The sequence below is a fragment of the Fukomys damarensis genome, unplaced genomic scaffold, assembly GCF_012274545.1.
Source record: "Fukomys damarensis isolate Sample0158 unplaced genomic scaffold, DMR_v1.0_HiC HiC_scaffold_17, whole genome shotgun sequence".
In the NCBI taxonomy this organism is placed as follows: Eukaryota; Metazoa; Chordata; class Mammalia; order Rodentia; family Bathyergidae; genus Fukomys; species Fukomys damarensis.
Window position 1 is genome coordinate 42,757,173 of NW_022900929.1, and position 13,119 is coordinate 42,770,291.

The 13,119-nt window shown below is 36.8% G+C and overlaps 1 protein-coding gene across 4 annotated transcripts in view; it reads right to left on the minus strand.

The window, feature by feature from the left end:
- Slc12a6 (solute carrier family 12 member 6) overlaps window positions 1–13,119 on the minus strand; it is a 90,553-nt gene that overhangs the window by 60,156 nt on the left and 17,278 nt on the right. The window contains exon 1 of one of the 4 annotated variants that reach the window (XM_010624603.2): window positions 4,750–5,004. The exons of the other annotated variants lie outside the window; for them this stretch is intronic. Coding sequence (XP_010622905.1) covers window positions 4,750–4,867 — 118 coding nt within the window. The 5' untranslated portion in view covers window positions 4,868–5,004. Of the gene's footprint in view, window positions 1–4,749; window positions 5,005–13,119 lie in introns of those variants that run through there. 4 annotated transcript variants of the gene reach the window in all.

Below are 13,119 nucleotides of genomic sequence, written 5' to 3' on the forward strand. Positions count from 1 at the left end.
GTCTATTTTGACATATTTTTAAAATGTTAGTTAATAACAGAAGGTAATTGAATCTCCTTTTTTAGAATATAAGATTTCACGGGTAATAAGAACTAGTGTTTAATTAGTCTAACATCCTTATAGATATTCATGAAATTTTAACTTCACCTAACAGAAATCTCTCATGTACTCTTACAGTCAGTAGTACTAGTGAGTAAATGTTTGGAGGTGCTGTTCAACACCTTTATAGGTTCCTCCCTTTATTGCTATAGGTCCATTTCTGAAAGTTTCCTAAGAAACCTACATCCAAGGGAAGGAAAATCTAATCTGCTGTGTCTAGAGAAATAAACTCCAGCAGTCCAAATTTGCCTAATCCATAAACAATGTAAGAAGATTTAAGAATCAAGAAGATTTAGAACAATTATTTTGCAAAAATACACATATTTAATATTTAAATAAAGAAATGCAGCATTCCTATTTCATTAAGCAAATGAAATAAACAGTGAAACTGATTGATATACAGGTCCTACCAGGACTACAAGTTTTGATAATACTGTATCAAGTTCCATGGGCTATGTACATTAAGATGTAAAATAACTTTCTCCTATCTAGAAGGTTAGGATTTGATATCATGGTATGATAAGAAGCACACAGAATATATAAGTTTGAACACTGACTGTTACTTACCATGTGACCTGAGGCAAGTCACCAGCCTGTTTTTAATTTCTGAAAAAGGCAATAACCACCCACATAGTAGGGACAGGGTGGAATTGATAACATTTCAGTAAATAGCCTCAGTCTACATTCCTCCCTCACCTCTTTACCACACACCCAGCGCTAACTACTCTAAATTCTTGTTTACCACCATGCTTCACCATCCTCTCTAACCTTCAATTATTACTATTGCTTGCAATCTTCTTTAATCCTTCCTTCAAGAATCTACTGTGTCCTCTCCTCTGAAATACCTGTCCAAGATCCCCACCTGGAAATTTATTATTCTCCCCATCATATGTTACCCAGACCTGTTTCTCTTTCTTATTGAACCACTAATCACAATGTAATAAATAAAAGAAAGTTATTTTTGAATGCTGTCCCGCATATGCTCTATTTACACACATACACACACACACACAGAGATTGCACTATCATGTAATCCTCACAAGTACCCAGTAAAGTAGGTACTGTTATTCCCTTGGTTTTATCAATGAGGGAAAAAGTTAAACAACTTGGTGAAAGTCACTCAAGTACTAATGATTACAAATTATCATTACTACTAATTAGTAGTAATTAGTAGGAATAGTATTCAAAGCAAGTCCCTGACTCCAAAACCATCCTGCTACCTGGGGGGAGGGGCATGAAACTTTTATACCTTCGTAGCCTTAGGAAAAAGGTCCAACACCTGGCATGACATTTGATGAATAAGAAAGGCAGAGAACATGTCTATTCACTGAACTGCTTACTATATTGCTTAGAATCTGGGAATACAAAATGATCTGACAAGATCTATCCTCAAAGAGCTTATAATCAGCTTCCTGGGGGAGAGAGATAAGCAAACAGATGATAGCAGTACAATGTGTGGTTAAGTGCTATTTCTGTGGACAGGCTGCTGAGAAAACAGAATGGGGAAGAAACAACAAAAATGTCCAGAAATCTGAGTTTGTTTTGCCTTTTGAAACCAAACTTATGGGGCTGGGGATTTAGCTCAGTGGTTCCACGGCTTGCCTTGCAAGCACAAGGACCTGAGAGTTTGATCCCCGGTACCAAAAAAAAAAAGATACATAGAAACCAAATTTATGTAAGGTTCTATTATACTGACACTGGAGGAGCGAGCATGCAAAAATGAATGTATTTTTTTAAAGTATCTTTATTCATTTTCTACTTTATCGACTCAAATTGTCTAGTTCAAATATCATTAAAAACCTATGTTAGGGCTGGGGATTTAGCTCAGCAGTTCTGTCGCCTGCTTTGCAAGCCCAAAGTTCTGAGTTCAATCCCTGGTACCAAAAAAAAACAAACAAAAAAATAAATAAACAAAAATAAAAACCTATGTTAAAGGATGACTAGCTTTCTAAATATGTTTAATTTATATGACACTACATATTTTCTCTCCACATAGATACAGAGGGGAAAAAAAAGAAAATAAAACAACAACAAAAAGAGCCACTGGTGACATAAGTGGCCAGTGTGAATTAAAAGTGCCTACAACAAAACCACAATCAAGGTAGGATTTTAGTTTTAAACTCAGAAAAACAAGGGGCTAAAATATTTCAAGCAAAGCTAACCAAAACTAAAAGCCAAGGACTGGGAATTTAGCTCAGTGTTCCGCCACCTGCCTCACAAGTGGAAGGACCTGAGTTCAATCTCCGGTACTCAAAAATAAGTAAGTAAATAATTAAAACTAAAAGACCAAACCAAAAGGAAACAGAAAACCCCAAATCTATCCTCAAAAACATTTTATTTCTTGGTTGGATTAAAAAAAAAAACTTACATTTTTATCTTCCCTCCAACTTAACCCTACAATACAGATAATTTAGATAAGACATTCTCATCCTACTTGAGTGGATACTGTGCTTATTGGGCTGTTATGAAAACACCAAATAAAAAACTTTATTAGGGCCAGGGATTTAGCTCAGTGGTTCCACTGCCTCACAAGCACAAGGTCCCAAGTTCGATCCACAGTACCAAAAAATAAAAAACAAAACTTTATTAAATTCAAGTTAGCCAGGCATGGTAGTGCAGGCCAGTAATCTCAGCACTCAGGAGGCTGTGGAGGACTATTTCAAGTCCTGGGTTGTACTGTGAGTTGAAGGACAGACTGAACTACATAGCAAGATCCTGTCTCAAAAACAAACAAAACCTCAAAAAAACTAAATCTAGGTCTGGGGATTTTGCTCAATGGCATAGCGCCTACCTCACAAGCGCAACGTTCTGAGTTTGATCCCTGCTACCTAAAAACAAAAAACAAAACAAAACAAAAAAACTAAATGTAATTTAGATTATATATGTCACTTCTTACTTGTTCAAAGCAATTAATATGTAAGAAAATAAGTTAAGCCTAATAATGTTACTTCATTAAAAGTTTGGGTACGATCAAACTTTTTATGGCTGCTAAAAAAAGACTTGTCATTTGAATGCTCTCTTCTAATCAGAAGAAAATTCCTCCAAACATACTAGGTCTAGTAAAGAAAGAAAATACAGAAAAGATGGAGAAGGGAATATAAAAACAGTGAGAAATGAAATGAGGTACAGATGGACTTTTAGTTTTGTGAAAGTAATGAAGACAACAAAAAAGACAAAAGTCTAGAGGGATTAAAATCTAAGTGATTGCCAAAGTTCAGCTTCAAATACATACAAGTCTGAGAGAGAAACTCCTTTAAGCTGAAGTCATAGAGAATCAAGCACAAGTTCAAAGTCGGTTAAATTTGTTTTCAGCTTCTTATCACACTGACAATTCAGCAAAATGAAAATAACCTAGCGGAAAGAGTCCCAATAAAAACTTTTTTATCTTCTCCTAATAAATTCTTTCACTTAAAGGAAAAAAATAAATTAAAGGAAGATTTTTCTTTTTTTTTTTCAGCTTTAATTGAGTTTATTGGTACATTTTAGGGATACAGTACAGTTACATTCATTGTTGGGATCTTGTACCTCTACATGACAAGTCTTGATTCTCATTTTTTCCCCTAAAGATTTTTCTTAATAAGCTTTTATTTCTGTTAAACTATCCCAAATAAGTTAAAGCTTCTTAAAAACTCTCTTAACACTTGGTAAGAAACAGATAATCAACAGCTGTTTATAGCAAGGAACTGCAGTGTTAACTGCTATAGATTGCAGTAGGGGCGAACCTATGGCACATGAGCTGTGGCCGGCTGTTCATTATCACTGAAAGCTCAGAAGGTTCACCATCACTGCTATAGAAAAAAAATAAGAATTATGGAACCTTAGAATTAAAAGGAATTTTGAGAGTCTCCATTACGCTTTATTCACGTAATAGAGGACTTACTGACAATTTACAGATCTAAAAAATGAGAGGCTTCAAACTTTGACTATATTTAATACCATAATATTAACTAAGATTTTAATTGCATGTTTAAGAATTCAAAACCACAATTCCCCTAGAAAGTATAACTGTCACCATTTAGAGAAAATAAGAGATGAGCACATTGATCAAATAATTTTAAGCCTGATGCTATGCTAGTCATACTGATCATTTATTATACTTTTGTTGTCCTTGTATTATTTTTATCTTGTCTTTGTCCTTTTATTAAATAATTCTTACACCATTCACTACTGAATTACTGTTGAACTGGTAAACTGAGGCAAAATTCTAACCTGAAGTCACAAGTACAAAGTCCACAGTACAAAGCTACTGAACCATGCTCCCTCTTTATATAATATATAAACTGCTAAAGTTAAATTTCATCTACTAGTTAGATTTAGACTCTTTTCTACATATAATCTATGTAAGTGAATTCTAAATTCTGCATAAACTGACTTTTACTGTGCCTTTCTTTTTGCTTGAAAACTCTTTTCATACACTGCCGTGATTCAATTTCACCTGTTGGTAATGAACACAGAGCTCATTGTTGGGAAAAACAAGTGTGTGAAAAAAGTAAGTCATTAGATACACAAGTGCATGAAACAAATGACGGACAAATACTTTAACCACACTTTTTTTCCATGCTTGAGGAGGAATTCTCAATTTTGATAAGTTAGTTACCATTTCTTTCACCAAAACTATAGGCTCCAGAAACTTCCAAACTAAGGACTCACCTGGTTCATCTGCAGCCAGAATGCGGGGTTTTCGTTCTGTTAAACTGGGCTCCCGAGAGACCGAAGCTGCTGCCCCCTCCTCCGGGTCCTCCACCTTAGTCACAGTAAAGTGTGGCATTGTTACAGAAACGCTTGGCTCTTTCTGTTTAGCTTCCACTCGGTTTTCCCTGCCTACCTCTTACTCTTCCTTTCAGACTCTGATTACAGCTCAAGGGAGGCAAGGGCTGGGAATCGGGAAGTCCAGGGCGCTCACGTGACCTGCAACCCTTGCAGCGGGCCTCGTAGACACGCCTTCTACAGTGTTTATCATTCCCTTGAAAGGATTACGCACGCCACCTCTGGCTCATTGTTATTAACCTAAAGAACCCTAGAACTGTTGAGGCTGCTCTCCCAGGGCTGAAGCAAGCCAGGAACTGGGCAGAATTAACGAAATACTAACTGTGCGCTCCCCCACTTCCTTGCCTCACATTATTGCACATCATGATCTCAACCTCTGCCTTCATATTTCACACAACACAGATTAGGGAACAGTTCATTTTACAAACGCTTCTCTTAATGAAAGACTGGTACTGCAGGAAATAATTTTAGTCTGCATATGAATAAGACACCTTGCTAAGGGAAAGACCTGAGATAGAGTTGGGGGTCCAGACATTTTGACAAGAATTAAAATAAGAGACAGTAAACGAGGAGTTTGGTCCAGGAGTGAACTTCCTCCTGCCAATATGGGATGCAGCCCTCTCCCTATTAAAGGGACTTGCTACTCCCTACTAAACTCCTGAATGCTGAGGAACTTAAAATGAAAAAGACTTAGTTTTTCTCTAAAATTCCAGTTTCCTTGAAATCCTACATGTTAAGGAACTGGATCAGTGAGCCTGAGATCCACCTGGTCATTTTAAATCCACAGAGCCACCTGTGAGTGGCATTTCCTCTGTTCTGCTTATCTATAATTAGCCCACAGACTGAGGGGCTGCCTTGACTAGTGTCATGGGACCCCTCCTGGAAACCCAGAAACTACTCTTCATATTTCCAATAAAACTCTCCTAACCTGCTCCATTGGTTCATGACTTCTTCTACATGCTGATGTCTTAACAGACTGGAGTTGTTTTCCCCATGACAGCACTATGTCAATTTAGGAAACAGAAGACACTATTTGTTAGGCTTCTATTTGTGTCATTTCAAAGCATAAGAGAAAGTCATACAAATCAATTAAATTTGATCTTATCCTTCACATGCACTTTTTTAGCATTTATTTAATAACTCCTATAAACTTTATGCAAAGCATAGTTCTAGAAACTTTGTATGCACAGTGATATTTACGAAGAAAAATTAACTTTCCCAAAAGTACAAATCTGTTTAAAAGAGAAAACTATTTTTAAAGGGAAAAGTTCCTAACTTTTTGGGTGGGACAGAACTTAAATATTTTAGCTGGGCATGATGGTGCATGCCTCTAGCCACTCTGGAGGCTGATGCAGGAGTTCTGAGGCCAGCCTGGGTAAAGACCCTGTTTCAAAAATAAAATGGAAAGGGCTGAAGATGTAGCTTAGTGGTAGAGTGCTTGCTTAGCATGTACAAGGCCCTGGGTTGAATCCCCAGTACTTTATAGCAAAAACAAACAAAAACCTCAAAACCATCTTTTTAAAATAGAAAAACCAAAACACAAATCCCTCTGATCAAGAGGTATACAGTTCCTTCAGCACACACTTAAAATAACACACCTAACTCTTGGTATAGTTTGTCAGATAGCTGTGTCAAGTTCTCATTTGATGACTTTTAACTACAGAGTACGAGGCCATACCTTTGCACTCAGCCAGGAAGATTAGAAAATTGAGCTGTGCTAGTTTCCATGTTAATGTAATGTAAAGGCTTTTTTTGTTAGGAATTCCTTCCACCTGACAAGGCTGTGCTAAATTTATTTTACAGAGAAAGAATGATGGTTTGTAATCCTTATTCATTCAAAGATACACAACTTCTGAAAGAGAAGGAACCCCTACTTTGTGCTCTGCATTGCACTAGAAACTTTACTTATTTATGTCTCATTTAACTGTGGCAGAAACACTTTAAAACTAAGGAATTCATGCAAACTTAGAGTTTGTAAACAGTGAAGCTTAACTTTAACACCTCCAATGCCCTTGTAGGCAACACAGATTGTTTAAAAGAAAGCTTGTACCAGTGGTGGTGAACCTATGGCACACATTTTCTTTTAAGACAAAAGATGCTAATCTATGAGTTATTTTTTCTAAACTAAAACATAAATATTCAGGTTTAATTGTAGTGTCAGCACTTCATGATAAATAAGTGGGACTGGGGTTGCAGTTTGAGCACTCAATCTCTAAAAGGTTCACCATCACTGTATATCCTTACCTAAATTTTATTTTCACATGTTCCTAGCAGCACTATTGTGTATTCTTAGCTATATATTGGACTCATCTGGGGAGCTTTTAAAACCACTGATGTTTGCATGGTGAAATGGTGAACAGCAGAGAAAAAGCTATACAAGATGAGGTGTCCAGACACTGGAATATAGCAACATGAAGAAGAGGAGGGAAGTGGGTCCCAGGGATCCAGCAAGGATCTGAATCAAGAATTAAAGCCCACAGGGAGAGCAAGGAGAGATTCAATGAAGAAGAAAAAGGTGGCAAGTGGTGCTTTCTCCCTGAGCCCTGACTCACTGTGAGGCAACCAGCAGGCACATGGTGACTACTGGCAACTCTAGAGGCCTCCACAGAGAAATGCACTGTGGAATACAGCAATGGGCGTAGCGGAAAGCAGTGGCTGATAAGTTATTCAGGCTCAGATGACTCCCAAGAGAGGGTGACTGGCTGTTAGCCATCTTGGAGAAGGGCCAACTGAGCTCAGAACTCAGAGCAGCTGCGTGCTGACTCCATCAGGGTGAGGTGGAACCAAATTTAAGTCAGCAGGTGGTCAAGGAGCCAAGTACAAAGCCAGCATGACACAGTGTTACAGACTGAACAAATTGGGTTCCAGCTTCACAGCCAGAAACCAGCCTGAGCTTCAGAACTAAAGGTACAGGCTTCCTGGGATGATCCACTCCCTCTAAATCTACCACTGGATTGTTGGGATTAATCAACATGGATCTGGGCTCTGTGTGCCTAACCTGTCTACAAGTAACAGCAGAGACATGCAGTGGACATTAAAACATTTTTTCCATTTCTTGTTTTTGTTTTGTTTTTCCTTTAATATAAATATTGTTTTGGGCTTTTTTATTGCTTTTCTATTCTATTCCTATTTTTATTTCTTCCTTCTTTCCTTCTGTCTCATTCACCGGTTTCCTGAAGTTTCCATAATCTTCCTTTGTCCTCCGCCTTGCTTCTAATCTTTTCCTCTTCTTCTAGTTCTATTTTTACCCCTAACTCCTTTTAATTTTTCTCCCCTGAAGGTAAAATTGCCTCAGTAGGGCATATTAACTGCACAAAATTTTCTGGCTTGAGATTTTATTATATAACCACAAATCTCATCATGTAGTTAAAGGTGGCAAAACCAATAGTTATCACAGCTTGTCATTTTCCAGGCTGTGTTTGGATGCTATTGTTTTGCTGATTGTACTACTTTAGCCAAGGTGACATAATTGTTCTAATCAGTTGTTCTTCCTGGTATGCCAAGACTGAGATTGCCTAAGGGTCATAAACAATACAAAGGCCAGTGCCAAAGAAAAATGGGCTAGGCCAAATAGATAGCAATTTCTCATGCCCAATAAAATGGAGAGGATCTTTCAATAGACTAAAAACCCAAAGGTCAGCTACATTTGGCAGACACCTCTGAGAAGTAGTTATTTCCAATCAGGCATGGTGGCGCACACCTATAATCCCAGTACTCAGGGGGTTAGGCAGGAGGATCTCTGTGAGTTCAAGGCCAGACTAGAATACATAGTGAGTTCAAGGCAGGACTGAAATACATCACACAAGACCCTGTGCCCCGCAAAAAGAAAGAAGTAGTCATTTCCTAGTGGTTCTAAATACTAGCAATAAAGCTACTCACTGTAAGAAATTTACAAGCATCTACCCAAGAATTAAATTTTTTAAAAAATAGAAAATGAGAAGACATTTAACCAAGATGCAACCCTAGACTTTAGCTCACCAAAGGCAAACCCAGGAAGTATGAGGTGGAACAATTTGGACTCTTTGAAGTGGTAACAGCACAAGTAAAAATGCAGATGAATGAGGCTATAGAAAAAAATCCAATCAGAAATAATTTTGCAGATAACTACAGAGATGGTGAGTATAATGAAAGACATTATAATCTTAGTCACTCTGGAATAGATACAGATAAAAAAATAAAGGAGCTTAGAAAAATGATGGAAACCATGGACATCCAACTTAAGAAAGAAATGGAGTCCATGAAACAGACTCAAACAGATATTCAGGACATAAAAAATACCATTGAAGGGCCAGGGATTTAGCTCAGTGGCTCTGCTACCTGTCTCACAAGCACAAGGTCCCCAGTTTGATCCCCGGTACCCCCCCAAAAAAATCCACTGAAAGCACATGCAGCTGAATGAGTGAACATAAGGACAGAGTATCAGATAATAGACCATATTTCTGTTAGTGATTGCGAAATGAAAGACCTCTTAAAAAATAGCAAGGGACCATGAAAAGTCAATGTAGCAGCTGCTAGATGAGGCAAAGAATAACATAAGATTGATCAGAGTAAATGAAAAAGCAAGAGATAGTGCAAATAATATAAAAATCCTATTCACAAAAGTAATATGAGAAAACTTTCCAAGCAGTGGAAAAACAATTTAATATACAGATAAGTGTGGAATATACAACTCCAATTACTCATGATCAAAAAAAAAATCTACAAAGGTATATAATAATCAAGACTCTAGAAATCCAACACAAGAACAGAATATTAAATATTATTAGAAAGAAAAAAAATCACCATAAAGTAAAGTCCATCAGAATCACAGCAGGCTTCTCAACACAAATCCTGAAGTCAAAGACAGCTTGGAGTGAAGTATTGGAAGCCCTAAAAGGTAACAACCTCCAACCCAGTTTGATTTACCCCACAAAACTATCTTTCAAAATTGATAGAGAAATAATATACCCCCATGACAAAGAACACCTGAAGAAATATATAGCCACTAACCAGTACTCCATAATGTTCTGAAAGACACTGTAGAAAGAGATAAGGATAACAACTCCACGAACCCCCAACAGAATGAATCCAACAGGCAAAGCAAGCAATTAAATAGAGGGGGGAAATAAGGCAACCAAAAACGGGCAAATAACATGACAAGGTAAAGTCAATACATCTCAGTTATAAGCATCAATGTAAATGGTCTCAATTCACCAATCAAAAGAAACAGACTGGCAGGTTGTATCAAGAAGCAAGATCCAATACGGTGCATGCAAAAACCAAATTTCATTCAAAAAGAAATGAATGCCTGAAAATCAAAGGATGGAAAACAATACTTCATGCAACGGGAAACTGGAAAAAGGCAGAGGTGGCTATTCTATTTTCAGACAAAATGGATTTCAAATCAAAACTGATTAAGAAAAATAAAGAAGGTCACTACATTTTTGTAAAGGGAACAATCCAAGACAAAGAGATAACGACCATGAATGTATACGCACCAAAATCCAGCAACCCACCAATGTAAAGCAACTATTATCAGACATGAAAAATCAAATAAGCACTAATACAATTGCAATGGAGGACCTAATTACCCCACTGTCACAAACAAGCAGATCTACTAGATTAAAAAAATTAACAAATAATTATGAGAACTGAACCAAACTTTTGAACAAATGGACTTAGTACATGTCTACACCGTATTCCAGCCCACAATAGCAGAATACACACTGCACACAGTGTGTGCACTGAGCATAGAGGATGTTATCCAAAACAGACCACATATTAGGTCTTAAAACATGATTAAGTAAATGTAAAGGAACTGAAATTATCCCATTCATATTATCAGACCATAATTCAGTGAATTTGCAAATCAATGCCAAAAGAAACCACAAGAACCTAGCTTTTCACATGGAAATTAAATAGCATCCTCCTGAACAACCAATGGATAACAGATGAAATTAAAGAAGAAATTAGTTTATACAATTAAATGATAATATTAATACAACATACTGGAACTTATGGAATGCAATGAACGAAGTTCTATGAGGGAAATTTATAGCAGTGAATTCTCACATCAGAAAAATAGAGCAAGCTCAAATAAACAACCTAATATTGAACCTTAAACTTCTAGACAAAGAAGAGCAAGTCAAGCCCAAAACTTGTATGAAGGAGGAAATTATAAAGATCAGAGCAGAAATTAATGCAATGGAGGCTAAGAATACAATACAAAGAATGAATGAATCAAAGAGTTGATTCTTTGAAAGATGAAATAAAACTGACAAACCCTTAGCCAACCTTATCAAAAATAAAAGACTCAAATCTATGCAATTAGGAGTGAAAAGAGTAAACCACAACAGATCCTGCAGAAATCCAGAAGCTCATCAACAGCTACTTTGAGAACCTGTATTCTAATAAGATGGAAAATCAGAAGAAATGGAAAGATTCCTAGATACATATGAATTACCAAAGAATTAATTATATAAATATTCCAAATAAGCCAGTATCAATGAAATTGAAGATGTAATTAAAAAGATACCAACAAAGAAAAGCCAAAGCCCTGAAAGTGTCAATGATGCTGAATTCTACAAGTAATTTAGAGAAGACCTAATGCTACTAGTTCTCTTTAATAAAATGTAAAGGGAAGCCCTACTCCCAAATCCATTCCTGGAAGCAAGCATTAACCTAATACCAAAAACAGAAAAGGATCCAACCAAAAAAAGAATTAAAGGCTAATCTCCCTAATGAACATAGATGCAAAAATCCTCAATAAGATACTGGAAAACAAAGCCAGGAATTTAGGAATTTAGCTTAGTGGTGCTGCCAAGCACCTGCCTCCCAAGCACAAGGTCCTGAGTTCCATCCCCATACCAAAAAAAAAAGATACTGGTAAACAGAATGCAACAAATCATCAAAAAGATTATACACCATTGATTGGGCCAGGGATTGGCTTAGTGGTTCCGCTGCCTGCCTCGCAAGCACAACGGCCTAAGTTCAAGCCCCAGTACCAAAAACAAAAAACAAACAAACAAAATAGTAGATTATACATCATGACCAAGTAGGATTCATCCCAGGGATACAGGGATGGTTCAATGTACACAAATAAAAAAGTGTAATATACCATATTAACAGAGACAGGAACAAAAACTATTCATCTCAATAGATGCAGAAAAAGCATTTGACAAAATCCAATACCCATTCATTATAAAAACCCTACAGAGGGTGGGGGATTTAGCTCAGTGGCACTGACCCTGCCTCCCAAGCACAAGGACCTGAGTTCAATTCCTGGTACCAATAAACAAACAAACAAGTAAATAAATAAAACCCTACAGAAAAATGGAATAGATGGTCTTTATCTCAATCTGATAAAAGCCATCTATAACAAACCAATAGCCAATGTCATGCTAATGGACAAAAATTGAAATCAGCTTTCACTCTAAAATCTTTAACAAGACAAGGATGTCCACTGCGTCTATACTTCTTAATATATCAATGTTTTAGAAACATTAGCCAGAGCAATTAGATAAGAGAAAGAGATAAAAGGAATAAGGATAGGAAAGGAAGAAGTTAAATTATCATTATTTGTGGATTACATGATATTCTACATATAAGACCCCAAAAACTCCACCTAAAAAGTTCTGGGTTTAACGATGAAATTCAGTAGTGTAGCTGGATACAAAGTCAACACTCAAAAATCAACAGCATTCCTGTACACAAATAACAAACTCACTGAGACAGAAACTAGGGAAACCACACACTTCAAACTAGGGGGAAAAAAAAAAAAAAAAAACAACAACAACAACCTAGGAATCAATCTAACAAAGGAAGTAAAAGACCTCTACATTGAAAACTACTGAAAAAGAAAAAGGAAACTGAAGAGGATATCAGAAAATGGAGAGATGTCCCTTGTTCCTGAGTAGTAAGAACCAATATAGTGAAAATGGCCATACTTCCAAAATTGTTGTACAGATTTAATGCAATCTTGATCAAAATACCAGTACAGGGCCAGGAATTTAGCTCAGTGGTTCTGGCGTCTGCCTTGCTAGCGCAACGACCAGAGTTCAATCCCTGGTACCAAAAAACAAAAATAATACCAGTAATATATCTCCCAGAATTAGAGAAAACAATCCTAAAATTCACAGGGACCTAAAATAGTAAAAGCAATTCTGGGCAACAAAGGCAAGGCAGGAGGCATCACAATCCTCCACTTGAAATTATTCTGCAAAGCTACTGTGATAAAAGCAGCATGATACGGGTAAAAAAAAAAAAAAAAAAAAA